The 15,637-nt window shown below is 41.9% G+C and overlaps 1 protein-coding gene across 1 annotated transcript in view; it reads left to right on the forward strand.

The window, feature by feature from the left end:
• Positions 1–4,529, forward strand: part of RCL1 (RNA terminal phosphate cyclase like 1) — a 47,512-nt gene extending 42,983 nt beyond the window's left edge. Inside the window, exons 8-9 of the mRNA XM_077249153.1 lie at positions 3,018–3,121; positions 3,988–4,529. Of these exons, the coding sequence (XP_077105268.1) occupies positions 3,018–3,121; positions 3,988–4,135 (252 nt within the window). The 3' untranslated portion in view covers positions 4,136–4,529. The remainder of the gene's footprint in view (positions 1–3,017; positions 3,122–3,987) is intronic.
• The last annotated feature ends 11,108 nt before the right edge of the window (positions 4,530–15,637 follow it).

Genomic DNA, 15,637 nt, shown 5'->3' on the forward strand with positions numbered 1-15,637 from the left:
CGTGGCACTAAAATACGTGGCACTAAAATACGTGGCACTTAAATACGTGGCACTTAAATACGTGGCACTTAAATACGTGGCACTTAAATACGTGGCACTTAAATACGTGGCACGTGGCACTTAAATACGTGGCACGTGGCACTTAAATACGTGGCACTTAAATACGTGGCACGTGGCACTTAAATACGTGGCACTTAAATACGTGGCATGTGGCACTTAAATATGTGGTACTTAAATACGTGGCACTTAAATACGTGGCACATGGCACTTAAATACGTGGCACTTAAATACGTGGCACGTGGCACTTAAATACGTGGCACGTGGCACTTAAATACGTGGCACGTGGCACTTAAATACGTGGCACTTAAATACGTGGCACTTAAATACGTGGCACGTGGCACTTAAATACGTGGCACTTAAATACGTGGCACTTAAATACGTGGCACGTGGCACTTAAATACGTGGCACTTAAATACGTGGCACTTAAATACGTGGCATGTGGCACTTAAATACGTGGCACTTAAATACGTGGCACGTAGCACTTAAATACGTGGCACTTAAATACGTGGCACGTGGCACTTAAATATGTGGTACTTAAATACGTGGCACTTACATACGTGGCACGTGGCACTTTAATACGTGATACGTGGCACTTAAATACGTGGCAATATGACTGTCAGAAAATGTTCATTAAACGGTTAGGGGTGAGGTTAGGGGTAGAGTTAGGGTTAGGGTTTGGATCCCTTTATCACCTTGATGGTGGTGGGTGGCTTTTCAGTGTGTTTTCTGGTTTTTTTCTATAAAAACGCATGCGTTTTTAGCGCAAACAAACGCATGTGCTTAAAAACGCATGCGTTTACATAGACAGCAATGCATTTTTTTGCCGCGAAAAAACGCATGCGTTTTTTTGCGGCAAAAAAAACGCAAGAAAATACTGCAGGTAGCATTTTTGAAAATGAACGCATGCAGACAAAAAATGCATGCGTTTGAAAACGCGACCAAACGCATGTGCAAAAAAACGCATGCGTTTTCAATGTTAAATATAGGAGAAAAAAACGCATGCGTTTTTTGTGCAAAAAACGCTGCAGACAAAAACGCAAGTGTGAAACCAGCCTAAGTCTCTGTTCTGTTCCTGATCTAAGGATCTGGGCTTCTAGTTTAGATGAATCTGAGCAGCACATTATGCACACGCTTGGTAGTGATGCAGTATTGTGGGGTCGGAGTCTGAGGATCTGTTTGTTTTTGTTTTGTTTTTGTTTTGTTTTTTTCTTCCTGGCTCCATTTCAAATTGAAGAAAACATGTTTATTTAACCAATTTTCTTAAATCTGTTTTTTTTTTGTTGTTTTTTTTTTAAACTGACAGTTGTCTGCACAACTAATTCCTGCTGGATCCATTATAACGGATTATTGGACGTGTGAACATGGCCTTAGTTGCCCTAGTCTTTGTTTTAGTTTGCTGTATAATCAGCTGTATCCTCAACCAATGGAAGTGGCACTGATCAATATTTGGGGCACTGCATATTTTAGAATAAGCTTGCCGTAGACATAAGCAATCACTGGACCGTGAATCAAGCTTTTTCTTCCCTTTTATTTTCCTGACAAGTAGATGTAGCTGTAGTTAGTTTTTCTTTTACATATAGCTTTATTTTCTGCATACTCAACACTTAACACCTTTATTGTATGAAGTAAATGGTAATCAATAGCAGCACTATAGTCTCTTTTGTACATGGGACTACAAAGGTAAGTATATACAATAATGGAGTTGTTCCTCCAGTCTCCATGCCCTCGGATTAGGATCACAGTGTGAATGTATATGCCTGGCATCCTCGCCGGAAATGTGCGCAGTAGGTCGTTGAGGAGTGTTGCCCAATGCTTCCTTATATACCTCCGGGTAATCCTAGTCCCGTCAGTAGCCTTGGAGTAATATGAGCTCCTCACAATGTGACTGTGGTTGGAGCCTCTGCTGAGTAGGCACACACTATGCCAGTAGTTTTAGAGGGCACTGTGTCCTGAATACTTGATTGCTTCTGACAATGCAATCTGCAGCAACTTAAGTGTTTACGTGTGAAGCTAGTCTTTCTTATTATTCTCACTTATTTCTATAGTTGCTTTTACCTTGCCGCACTCTAGTACCAACCACTGAATAGGGTTTGGTATCATTTTCCTGTAGGGCATTTTGCTGCACATTGGACATTAAGTGTAGGTGAATAGAGCATGTGCTTTAAAAAAAGAAAAAAATATATATATATTATTACGGTCATATAAAAGAAGAACTGAAGTGCTTTTGTAGTTAATTGCAGCATTGGATATTTCATTTAGGAAACCTTTTGTGCAATGTGCTCTTACATACTCCGTTGAAGAATGCATTTTGTTTCTGCATTTCTCCATGTTCTTTAGAGCTAATTTTCCCTTTCACAGCATTGAAGCGGAGATTATATTTTGTAGTGATCTAGTGTCATCACTAGGGGGCGGTGTAGCCAGGACAGTTACATTAGGCTGGCTATAACAAAACAAGGCTTCCTGGCCGCTCCTATTGATTTGTGATTGCTCGGGTTTGATCCTTGCAAACAATATACTCCCAGGCACCACTCCATGGTCTGTGCAGTCTTGGTATAATTCTCTGCGATGTTGTCAATTCATAAAAGGTCCAAAATCCAAGGCACCAGAGGTTCTCCAATTAACATGCAGCATTGTAGCCACATAGGGCCTTTGCCAGTCCATATATATTATTGCATACTTCTGTCCTTATGGCTTGACAATGAGGCCGCAGCGTTGCATGTTATTTGCTGTGTGTATGTTGTAACCAATAAAGTGATTAATTGAAGGCGATCGCTTAGTGCCTTGGCTATTTGGTGTTTTTATGCTCTTGTTTTATCCTTTATTTTCCTATATCCACCTATGATCTGCCCTTTTTACTTTGGCTATCTGTAAATCCTGTTCTTTCATTCCCTGGTTTACGTGCTATGTTTTCTATGGTCTAATCCTCCAACATAAGACTGACTTGCTTGTGTTTGCAGGGAGGATGTGTGGACTCGGTAAATCAGAGCTTGGTTCTTCTCCTCATGACCCTCGGACAGCAGGATGTTTCCAAGGTTTTACTTGGACCTCTGTCTCCTTACACGTAAGTTTTCGTTTTTTTCTTGCACCGTGTAGTGTTGTTTTTTTTCCATAATGCATATGATACCCCGGCTGGAGGTTGTTGGATAATATATGGTAATCGGTTATGTAATGTTGTTTGGAACTATTCTGTAGAGCGGATCATCCTTGGCCTGGTGCTGAGTCGAAGAATGTGAACTGTCCTTTTTCGGTTATCATGGTACCGGTGCTGTATATGTGTAAGGTACAGTACTGTGATAACTGAAGAATGGTGGTGCCATCAAGAGACTGACTGCTCAGGGTCTCACTAAACAGAACATGGTCTCATCTATGGCTGTAAATGAAATCCAGTAAGATTTAACTGAATTTCCTTCATTCTCTGGCTAAAGTGAAATAAGTGATGGCTAAACATTGCTTAAAAGGATTTGGTCACCAGGCTTTTGCTACCCCATCTAAGAATAACATGGTGGAGTGGCAGAGACCCTGGTTCCAGTGATTCATCACACATTGGGCAGCTCACTGCTTTTTTTTTTTTTTTATAAATTCTGTTTTCTCTACTTCCGATCTACCAGTTCTCTGGATGCTGAGCTGTTAGTTCAGTGTACACTGCATAGCCAGAAAGCTGCCAATCGGGTGTTGGGTATAGACATGGCTCATGAATATGGAGGACTACATGACCGCAGGTTTACTAGTCGTCTAGTGATAATCACTTCTCAGCTGGAGATTATCACATCTACAGCATGTCGCCCAGTGACACATGGCTGGAATCGGAGTGTTGCCCTCAGATGAGGTGGCATAAACCTGGCCAGTTTCCTGGCTCCTGCTTTACAACACACTGCTATATGGTGTATATGTATTTGAACGTGTCTGTTTTATGTGTGTACTTGGCAGGATTGAATTTTTGCGTCATCTGAGGAGCTATTTCCAGATCATGTTTAAAATTGAAAGCAAGACATTTGAAGAACGCAAAGGAGCGGAGAAAGTGCTGATGACAGGCGTCGGCGTTGGATATTCCAATCTCAGCAAGACCATGCGATAATGCAGCCAAATTCTCTGTGGGATGGTACTGACAGATGTACTCGCTGTCCTAGAGTCAGAATTTGAGGATTGCTGGGCTGAATCACTTGGGAACCGTGAAGAAGAAAACAAGACTCGAATATCCAAAACTTTAGGACTTGGATCAGTGCTACCTCATCAATAACACATTGACCTTCCAAACATGCTCAGCATCTAAGCCTCTGCCACCAGCTATTTCTATAATCTTCTGACATCAATTAGCGAAAAACTGATTTTTATATATTTTTTTTTTTTACAACTATATTTATTCCCTGTTGCCGTTTCGTTAGGATACACCCTTGGATATGTAAATATTTGTCCGTTTCTGCTAGCATTTTACATACTTCTTGCAAATCCAGTGCACTTTTGAAGCCTTTTTAGTGTGCTCGTTGGTATGTTTCACAAATGTGAAAAATAGACTTTTGTAGACAGTTTGTAAAGAAATACAAACTGGAGAAAATACAACACTGCTTTGTTTTTGTTTCTAAAAGGAGCAACCAGATGAGAGGTTTGGACTTGGGCTAGTAACGTTGCCATCTCAGAATGGTTACATAGTCTCCTTCTGGTGCGGAGGCACACAACCTTTTATTGCCAAGGGCTGTATTAGGGTATGTGCACACGATGCGGATTTTGCTGCGGATCCGCAGCGTTTCTGCAGTTGCGGGTCCGCAGCAGTTTCCCATGAGTTTACAGTTTAATGTAAACCTATGGGAAACCAAAAACGCTGTGCACATGCTATGGAAAAAAAGGCGTGGAAACGCAGCGGTTTACATTCCGCAGCATGTCACTTATTTCTGCGGATTCCACAGCGGTTTTACAGCTGCCCCTATGGAAAACCGCAGTTGTAAAACCGTGGTAAATCCGCAATAAATCTGCTGCAAAAACGCTGCATTTTTGCCCTGCAGATTTATCAAATCTGCTGCGGAAAAATCCACAGTGGCCAAGAATACATGTGCACATACATACCCTTACTGTATGACACACAGCTATAAAAGTCTTACCAGAATTATTCCTATATCGTCCAAGTATTGTAGCTATAGTGAGTAGTTTGTGGTCTCAGACCACCACTGGTTTCCAGAATGAAATGGTTTATAACGTGGTCTTCCAGTTTCTCAAGATAGTATCTCATTGCAGAAAGGTTTGAAGCTAGCAAATCCACACTATATCTAAGACCTAATCTAAGGGAAGGCTCATTCAGAAAATAACAAAGATTTTCTCTAACGAGAAAGTTTCATCCATTTTCCACCGCACCCCCCACCCACCCCCGTTTCTAGTTTGGTTTCAATTAACACCCCCCCCCCCCCCCAAAAAAAAAAAACAAAACAAAATAAAAAAACCATGGGTTACATTCAAGTGCTGTCCAATTTATTTTTAATCATGCACCATAGACTTGAAATGTTAATTTTGACCTGACATTGGAATCCGAATTGGACATGTATCTGCATTTTTTCTTTTCTTGGAACATTTATTTCACAATAAATCACGGGCATGCAAACTGTACTATTCCCTATTATCGGTACAAGAATCACCCTTAAAAAACATGGCACTCGTATGAGAAAAAATGACAGGTGAATTCAGCCTTAGTGGGTTGAATCACAAAAAGGGAAAAGAAGCTCTGGCAAAAATTAAGAAACTACTGAAAAATGTTCAGTGTCTGATTTTTATCGTTATAGGTATATTTTTGAGTAAAATGTAAATTACTCATTTATTCTATAAACTTGTGACGTGTCTGAATTTCCAAGCAATACATTTTTTTTTTTTCTGAAAATGAGAGGCTGTGTGCACACGATTAAAAATTGGTGCGGATCCGCAGCAGATTTTACCACACAAACGCTGCAGTTCCGCAAAGTGATTTACAGTACAATGTAAATCAATAGAGAAAAAAAAAAAGCTGTGCTAATGGTGCGGAAAAATCTGCATGAAAACCGCTGCGAACAAAAGAAGTAGCATGCTGCTACTTTTGTGCGGAACTGCAGCGTTTCTCACCCCTTCCATTATAGAAATTCGCAGGGGGCAAAAAACGCAGAAAATCTGCATCAATTCCGCAACAAAAATGCACAAAATCCGTGGCAAATCTGCACCTGCCTTTTCTGCCAGGAGATGCAGATTTTGTGTGGAAAATTCTGCACCCCAATCCACAACATGTGCACATAGCCAAATGGTCAAGATTAAACAAAAAAAAAATATATATATAAATTAAAAATGTAAAGGCAGGTGCAGAAATGGTTAACGGGTGGAGTGAAACTGCAAACAGGACAAAACCACAAATTTGTCAAAAATACTGGCCAAATAAATAACTAAAAATGTTTGCGCTATCCGGCACTCTCAACCATGTGAAAACAAATATGCAATACTTAATAGGGAGGTCGCATCATAATAAAACACACCGATGGCACTGAATCAACGGATTACATTGAGCAGTGTGCATATAGACATAATGTCCCCCAAAATCTGGGTCTATACTCCAAATGCTTATAGGTAGAGACGTTCCAAATGCCACAGAGTGGAAGTCAAATGAAATAAGAAGCATAGCACCAAAGGGTACCTTCTTACAGATGATGGCAGTCTCAATTCTGAAGTTACCGTTTCGGAGATTCTTCTGTAAACGTTGTTTCCGCAATGTGGGGAATCGAGGAAAGAGTTGTCTTCAGGAGTGAAGTCCCGGCCGGTGACATACTCTCCCCCAGGCTTTCTTACCGATGGTGCGCAGGCGTTAGAAGCATGCGATCAAGACCTGTAGTGCGGCGAACACCGAACAAGACCTTGCGTGACGTAGGTTGTCACGTGACCAGCACAAGTAAGGCTACTTTCACACATCAGGTTTTTCGCCGCACTCCGGTTCCGGCTTATTTTGTGAAAACCGGATAAAACAAGTGAGAGTGAGAGGAGTTAGTAGAAACCTGTGCTTTTTTTGAGCAAAACTTGTTTTTGGATCTATAGAAACATCAGCCCCACTAATAAAATAAATACATTTTATCTGCTTAAAATGCCATATCCTAGCTGACACAGTTTTCCTATTGAAATTTGATACACTCTTACGTAAGTCACTAAGAGGGGAGGGTCACACGACTGGTTTTTCTACATCTGAGACAAGCGGTCCAATTATTCTGATAGGTAAGACCTGGCTGTTGTTACAGGCATTATCTGCCAGGTATAGGGTAGGCTCACCCTGTGAGCCCATGTTGTATATGTGCGATGGTTGTCTGTAAGGGGTTAAATGTTGCTACTTTTTTGTGCAAAATGTCTCCAAATATGACTTAACTGACATACATAAAATCACTTCTGGGTGGACTGGAGTGGCTTTGCATCACATTTTGTAACTTTAAAAAAAAAAAAAAGCTGTATTTCATGAATTGGTCTTAACATTTGCAAAAGGCAAATAGATATAAACGTCTGAAAACTAAGTAAACCACAATTGACAACTTGAAAAAAGGCGCAAATCAAAGTCATTAATTGAGAAGTATTTACACCAAAACAATGGCAGAAATACAATGATGTGTCACAACCTTGACATTTTAGAAGGTGAACAATATGACACATTAAGTCCAGATTCATCTAGCGTGAAAATCGTTAACAGAATTTGATGCACAATGACTGCCCTCCTAATTCTGTACAGAAAAAAATAAATTAAAATCTAGAATGATCGGACTGAAACACATTTAAATGATTTGTTTTTAATTATCACAATATAGCGTAGGTGATACATTCATATCTACCGTATATATTACATAAATTGTCAGAATGTGTGATGGGGCTCTGCAGCTGAACCTGCCGTACACAGGGCAGATGTTACCTGTGTTACACTGTTGGCATCTTTTTTTTTTTTTTTTTTAATCGGAAGAGGAGCCAGGGCTGATGACACGAAGACTGCTCAATAGCTTGTGCCTTTTATATCGGCTGAGCTTAGTGACTGACTGCAGCTCTGTGGATGTGACTTCATCCCTGGCCTACAGGAGGTAAGGCATAGTTTATTTCAGAACCAACTGCACCTGGGGGACAAGGCTTTCTGATACAAGAAAATCAATTTTAAGGAGAATATTTACTAAATTGTGACGATCAACTTCATATGTCATTTCGCTGCTTTACAGATCCACTGCTGTAATAAACACCAGGTTCCTGAGGGATGTCCAACACTGGAGCCTGCATAGATGGGAAGGGTCCTCCACAGAAGAATAAGGCTTTATTCACATGTCACTATTTGTAAGCGAGAAGATTTCCAGTATATATTTTCTGCCTTGGGCCAACACCTGTTCGTGGCTTACAAATGTTGATAAAATGCTGCAAGATGGCTGTATTTGCCTGGTTCCCTGCCTACAATTTGTACTGTAATCCTAACATCAGCCTTGCCCATACCTATAGGCAATATGCCGTAGGGCAGACACATTAATGGAGGGTACCCCATGGATAATTGGGAATTTTGAGCCCTGTCACTTCGTGAGCCCCCTCAATCACTAACAGCATCTGACTTTCTACCCCTGAAACTTTGGCACCTTGTAATATTCTGCCCACCCCCCCCCAAAAAAAAGTTCCTGTCATCTTGAAAATGCCCTACCTGTTTTTGTATTTTATTGCATTTTCTTTTTGATTGCTTTTTTGAGAGTTTTGCATACATTTGTTATCTGCAGGCTTTCAATTTTTTATGAAATATCTGCAAAAAACAACTCCTATCGTAAGAGAGATTGACGTGCTACAGCATTCAACAACGCACCGAAAGACCGTTTCTGCAGTGCTGAAAAATTTCACAGCGGGCATGAAATTTATATAAATCTCAACCATTTTGCTGTAATATGCTGATATTTGTAAATATGCAGCAGAAAAAAACCTACCCAATAGTCATTGTGGGAACTTCACCTAAGGTCCATTTAGACTGGTTGAGAATTGGTTATTTTATTTGCCTAAAAATCCTGTTTATTGGTTACACATGTGGGTTGTACTGTCAAGGACATGATGCTGTATGATGACAGGAGCATCGTAATGATTGTTCTGCTCACAATGTTACTTATCGGCATGTGCAAATGGCCCAGTCAATGAGCAGTGATCAACTTTAATACAAATTGATTGGCACTGATTAACTGACTGAGATTGCCGTGCACCTTTAGGGCTCGTAGAGAGCATGAAATATAAGTGTACTGTCCTTATGTTAAACGGACAGCATACAGACGGCACACTGAACACATGAGTAAATTAAGTCCACCTATGTGTAATTTATTCTCCATATAACTACAGCTGTTCTGTGAAGAGATTGGTTTGAGAACATTGGGAATCAAACAGCATTATGAAAACCAATGAACACACCAGACCGGTCAGGGATAAAGTTGTGGAGAAGAGTAAGGCTATGTTCACACGATGCGGTTTTTGCTGCGGATCCGCATCCTTTTTCCATGCAGGGTACAGTACAATGTAACCCTATTGAAAAAAAAATCCGCTGTTCCCACGTTCCTTTTTTCCGCTGGAAAATCCGCGCTGATTTTCTGCGGAAAAAAAGAAGTACCATGTCAATTCTTTCTGCGGATTCCGCAGCGGGTTTCCACCTGCACCAATAGGAAAATGCAGCTGGAAACCCGCAGTGGAATCCGCAGTAGAAAAAGGACTGAAAACCACCGCAGGTTTTGCACTGCGGTTTCCACAAATCAGGACCTGAAAAATCCGCAGCGAAAAAAGGATCGTGTGAACAAGCCCTAAAGCTGGGTTAGGTTACAAAAAAAAATATATATATATATATATATATATAATCTCCCAAGCTCTAAGCATTGTTCAATCCATCATGCGAAAACGGAAAGGATATGGCCATCCATCTAAACACATCCGAAACAAGAAGAGCACAAATTCAAGAAACAGCCAAGAGGCCCGTGGTCACTCTGGACGTGCTGCAATTCAAGTGGGAGAATCTGTCTACAGGACAACTATTATGCAACACATGCTCAGTAGCTGTAAAGGTACCTTCACACTCAGCAACTTTACAACGAGAACGACAATGATCCGTGACGTTGCAGCGTCCTGGATAGCGATCTCGTTGTGTTTGACACGCAGCAGCGATCTGGATCCCGCTGTGACATCGCTGGTCGGAGCTAGAAGGCCAGAACTTTATTTCGTCGCTGATGACCCGCTGTCATCGCTGGATCGGCGTGTGTGACGCCGATCCAGCGATGTGTTCGCTTGTAACCAGGGTAAATATCGGGTTACTAAGCGCAGGGCCGCGCTTAGTAACCCGATATTTACCCTGGTTACCATTGTAAAAGTTAAAAAAAAAAACACAGTAACTGTTACTGCCGGCGCTGACACATTCAGTGCAGGGAAGCTCTCGGCAGCAGCGCGCCATCAGAATGTGAGTATGTACTGTTTTTTTTTTAACTTTTACAATGGTAACCAGGGTAAATATCGGGTTACTAAGCGCGGCCCTGCACTTAGCAACCCGATGTTTACCCTGGTTACCCGGGTGCTGCAGGGGGACTTTGGCATCGTTGAAGACAGTTTCAACGATGCCGAAGTCGTTCCCCTGATCGTTGGTCGCTGGAGAGAGCTGTCTGTGTGACAGCTCCCCAGCGACCACACAACGCCTTACCAACGATCACGGCCAGGTCGTATCGCTGGTCGTGATCGTTGGTAAGTCGTTTAGTGTAACGGTACCTTTAGTCAAAACTAGGAGTCGAACAATCAGAGGAAAAGTATAAGAGAAACCACTTCTGTATTTATCACTAGAGATAAGTGAATTTGATCGGGTCAGGGCTTATTTGCAAGCTATAGCGCTTGCAGGATAAGCTACAGCGGGAACCCGGATACATGGAGCGCGCCGCCTGATCAGTTGTTCGGCTCCACAGCTGTATGTGTCGTGGCTGTGTCACTTTCACAACACATGCATGGAGAGCCTGTTTGTTGGGCTCTCCATGCATTTGTCATGATTGTCACACAGCCGAGATACATTCAGCTGCGGAGCCGAACAACTGATCAGGCGGCGCGCTCCATGTATCCGGGTTCCCGCTGTAGCTTATCCTGCAAGCGCTATAGCTTGCCGAATAAGCCTTGACCCGATCACATTCACTCATCTCCAGTTATTATCACCCACTCCTGGTTTTGGCTTAAAAATACTGATATAAAACACTGAACCCGTAAATGTGGCCTTAGTTGTATACTCTACAAATCTGGCGTTTATGAAAAAGTGGCAAGAAGAAAGCCATTTTTGAAAGACAACCATAAGAAGTCACACTTGCAGTTTGCGAAGAAAAAAAACATAGGGGAACACAGCTAGCATGCGGAATAAGGCTCTCTGATCAGATGAGACCAAAGAATTTTTTGTGCGAAGTTCAAAATGCTATGTGTGGCAAAAACTAATATTACATATCGCCCTGAAATACCATCTCTGAAATAAAACATGGTAGTGGTAGCATCATGCTGTGGGAGATATTTTTCTTCAGCAGGGACAGGTAAGGTGGTCAGAGTTAATGGGGAAATGGGTGGCGCTAAATACAAGGCAATCCCGGAGGAAAATCTGTTAGAGGCTTGCGCCTGGGACATAGGTTCACCTTCCTGCAGGACCACGACCCTAAACCTACTTGGAATGGTTCAGATCAAAGCATATTCATGGGTTTGAATGTCACAGTCCAGACCTAAGTCCCATTCAGAATCTGTGACCAGACTTAAAAATTGCTGTGCGCAGACACTCTCCATACAATCTCACTGAGATGGAGCTAGCTTGCAAAGGAGAATAGCCAAAAATGTCAGCCTTGAGATGTGCAAAGGGGGTAGAGACATACCCCAAAAGGCATGCAGCTGTAATTGCTGTGAAAGGTTGTCCTACAAAGTATTGACTCGTTGACAGAATACAAATGCATGTCATGATTTTCAGATGTATATTTTTAAAATATTTAGATAACCATGTACCATTTCCTTTACATTTCAGGAATACTTGCTACTTTGTGTTGGTAGGCCATATAAAATCCAAAAAAAACATTAATGTTTGTGGGTATAACTTGAAAAATTGTGTAAAAGTTCACAGGGTATGGATACTTTTTTAATGATACCACAATGGACCTATGACTATGAACAAATCTGTACCTCTAATGAATTGGGCCTTCTGATGAACCGTATTGGGGAAAACGCGTTGAGGCAGAGGCATAGAACATCTCTACTCCTCAACATCATAATAATTATCATTTCATCGTATCTTATATACTGCTATCTCTTCTTTTTCCCCTAGACAGTTGGACTATGTCTAGTATAGGATCCCCAATATGGTCTGATCATAAAGACTAGCCTAGTGGTCTGATCCTACAGACTTGGTAACTCCTTTCTTGTTCTTTTTGTGCACTGTAGGGATTTATTATTAAAAATTATCTTTTAAAAGGGTTATATGTAAGCATGAGTAGGTTATGTAAAAACTGGATCCCATACAGATGTAAAAAATGGAGATATGGATGGCAATATGTATGAATAATCGCTTTTTTCTGGATGAAAAACGTCCAATTTTGCATATGCTGAACCCAGCCTTACTTTTTTGTCTATGTGGAGGATTTATTTTTTATTTAACGGCTTTCGACTCAATCTTGAGCCATGGCAACTTGATGAACGGTCTGTAGGAAGATCGGTCTTGTGCAAGTCTAGATAGGTCCAGCAGGGTCTTCTCCACCATTAGGCTATGTGCCCACGTTGCGGAATGGTGTGCGGATTTTTCCGCACTGTTTTTGCAAAATCCGCAGGTAAACCGCACTGTGGATTACCCATGGATTTACCGTGGTTTTTGTGCGGATTCCTATTGAGGAGCACATGTAAACCGCTGCAGAATCCGCACAAAGAACTGACATGCTGCGGAAAAAACACTGCTGCATTTCCACACATTTTTTTCTGCAGCGTGTGCACTGCGGATTTTGTTTTCCATACGTTTACATGGTACTGTACAACGCATGGAAAACCGCTGCAGATCCGCAGCAAAATCCGCAACCTGTGCACATAGCCTTATGGTCTTCACCTTTTCCTTGTTCCTTCTGTTTTTCCAACCATGATGTTCTTCTCCAGTGACTGCTCTCTTTGTATGACGTGTCCAAAGTAGGCAAGTCTTAGCTTGGTGATCCTTGGTTCGAGTGACATGTCTGGCTTGATTTGTTCCTCTTCCCATCCATAGTGTTGATAACATCCTTCTCTAGCATCTCATTTCAAAGGTGCTGATTCTTCTTGTGCCTTGTTTCTTTATCGTCCAGGTTAGGGGCGGACACTGACAGCTTGGGGACCCTGTGCAGGAAATGTGTCTGGGCCCCCCTCCTTTTATGATGACAAAGCTGCAGAAATATGTATATACAGTGCCTTGCGAAAGTATTCGGCCCCCTGGAACTTTTCAACCTTTTCCCACATATCATGCTTCAAACTTAAAGATACCAAATGTAAATTTGTTCGTGAAGAATCAACAACAAGTGGAACACAATTGTGAAGTTGAATGAAATTTATTGGTTATTTTAAATTTTTGTGGAAATTCAAAAACTGAAAAGTGGGGCGTGCAATACTATTCGGCCCCTTTAATTTAATACTTTGTTGCACCACCTTTTGCTGCGATTACAGCTGCAAGTCGCTTGGGGTATGTCTCTATCAGTTTTGTACATCGAGATACTGAAATTCTTGCCCATTCTTCCTTGGCAAACAGCTCGAGCTCAGTGAGGTTTGTTGGAGATCGTTTGTGATCAGCAGTTTTCAGCTCTTTCCACAGATTCTCGATTGGATTGAGGTCTGGACTTTGATTTGGCCGTTCTAACACCTGGATACGTTTATTTGTGAACCATTCCATTGTAGATTTTGCTTTGTTTGGGATCATTGTCTTGTTGGAAGACAAATCTCCGTCCCAGTCTCAGGTTTTTTGCAGGCTGCAACAGGTTTTCTTCAAGAATGGTCCTGTATTTGGCTTCATCCATCTTCCCATCAATTTTAAAGGCCAGATTTGTGCAGTGTACGACTGATTGTTGTCCTATGGACAAACTGTCCCATCTTAGCTGTAAATCTCTGCAGTTCATCCAGAGTGATCATGGGCCTCTTGGCTGCGTCTCTGATCAGTCTTCTCCTTGTTTGAGATGAAAGTTTAGAGGGACGGCCGGGTAGATTTGTAGTGGTTTGATACTCCTTCCATTTCAATATGATCGCTTGCACAGTGCCCCTTGGGATGTTTAAAGTTTTGGAAATCATTTAGTATCCAAATCCGGCTTTAAACTTCTCCACAACAGTATCACGGACCTGCCAGTTGTGTTCCTTGGTCTTCATGATGCTCTCTGTTCTTCAAACAGAACCCTGAGACTATCACAGAGCAGATGTATTTTACGGAGACTTGATTACATACAGGTGGATTATATTTATCATCATTAGGCATTGACGACAACATTGGATCATTCAGAGATCAACAATGAACTTCTGGAGTGAGTTTGCTGCACGGAAAGTAAAGGGGCTGAATAATATTGTACGCCCCACTTTTCAGTTTTTGAATTTCCTCAAAAATTTAAAATAACCAGTAAATTTCGTTCAACTTCACAATTGTGTTCCACTTGTTGTTGATTCTTCACCAAAAATTTACATTTGCTATCTTTGTTTGAAGCATGATATGTGGGAGAAGGTTGAAAAGTTCCAGGGGGCCGAATACTTTTGCAAGGCACTGTATATGACTACACACAAATACATATATATCTACTATATAATTGTCTAAGGGTCACTTCCGTCTGTCTGTCCTTCTGTCTGTCTGTCACGGATATTCATTGGTCGCGGCCTCTGTCTGTCATGGAATCCAAGTTGCTGATTGGTCGTGGCAAAACGCCCACGACCATTGCCACGACCAATCAGCGACGCGCACAGTCTGGAAGAAAATGGCCGCTCCTCACTGCCCGGCGCCCACATACTCCCCTCCGGTCGCCGCTCACACAGGGTTAATGCCGGCGGTAACGGACCGCGTTATGCCGCGGGTAAGGCACTCCGTAACCGCCGCTATTAACCCTGTGTGTCCCCAATTTTTTACTATTGACGCTGCCTATGCGGCATCAATAGTAAAAAAATGTAATGTTAAAAATAATAAAAAAACAAAAACACCTGCTATACTCACACTCCGTAGTCCGCCGAGCCGCTCGCACTGGCCTCCATCTTCCGTTCCCAGCGCTGCATTGCAAAATTACCCAGAAGACTTAGCGGTCTCGCGAGACCGCTAAGTCTTCTGGGTAATTTCGCAATGCATCCTGGGAACGGAAGATGGCGGCCGGCGCGAGCAGCTCGGCGGAGCTTCGGTGGATCCCAAGCGTTGGTAACCGCTTCCTGGATCCAGGCGCCAACCAAAGGCGAGTGTATAACTATTTTTTATTTTAATTCTTTTTTTTTTTTTAACAGGTATATCATGCCCACATTGCTATATACGTGGGCTGCGCAAAATACAGCGTGGCCTGCGCAAAATACAACGTGGCCAGCGCAATATACTAAGTGGCCTGCGCAATATACTAAGTGGCCTGCGCAATATACTAAGTGGGCTGGGCAA

This window comes from Ranitomeya variabilis, chromosome 1, assembly GCF_051348905.1.
Source record: "Ranitomeya variabilis isolate aRanVar5 chromosome 1, aRanVar5.hap1, whole genome shotgun sequence".
Lineage (NCBI taxonomy): Eukaryota > Metazoa > Chordata > Amphibia > Anura > Dendrobatidae > Ranitomeya > Ranitomeya variabilis.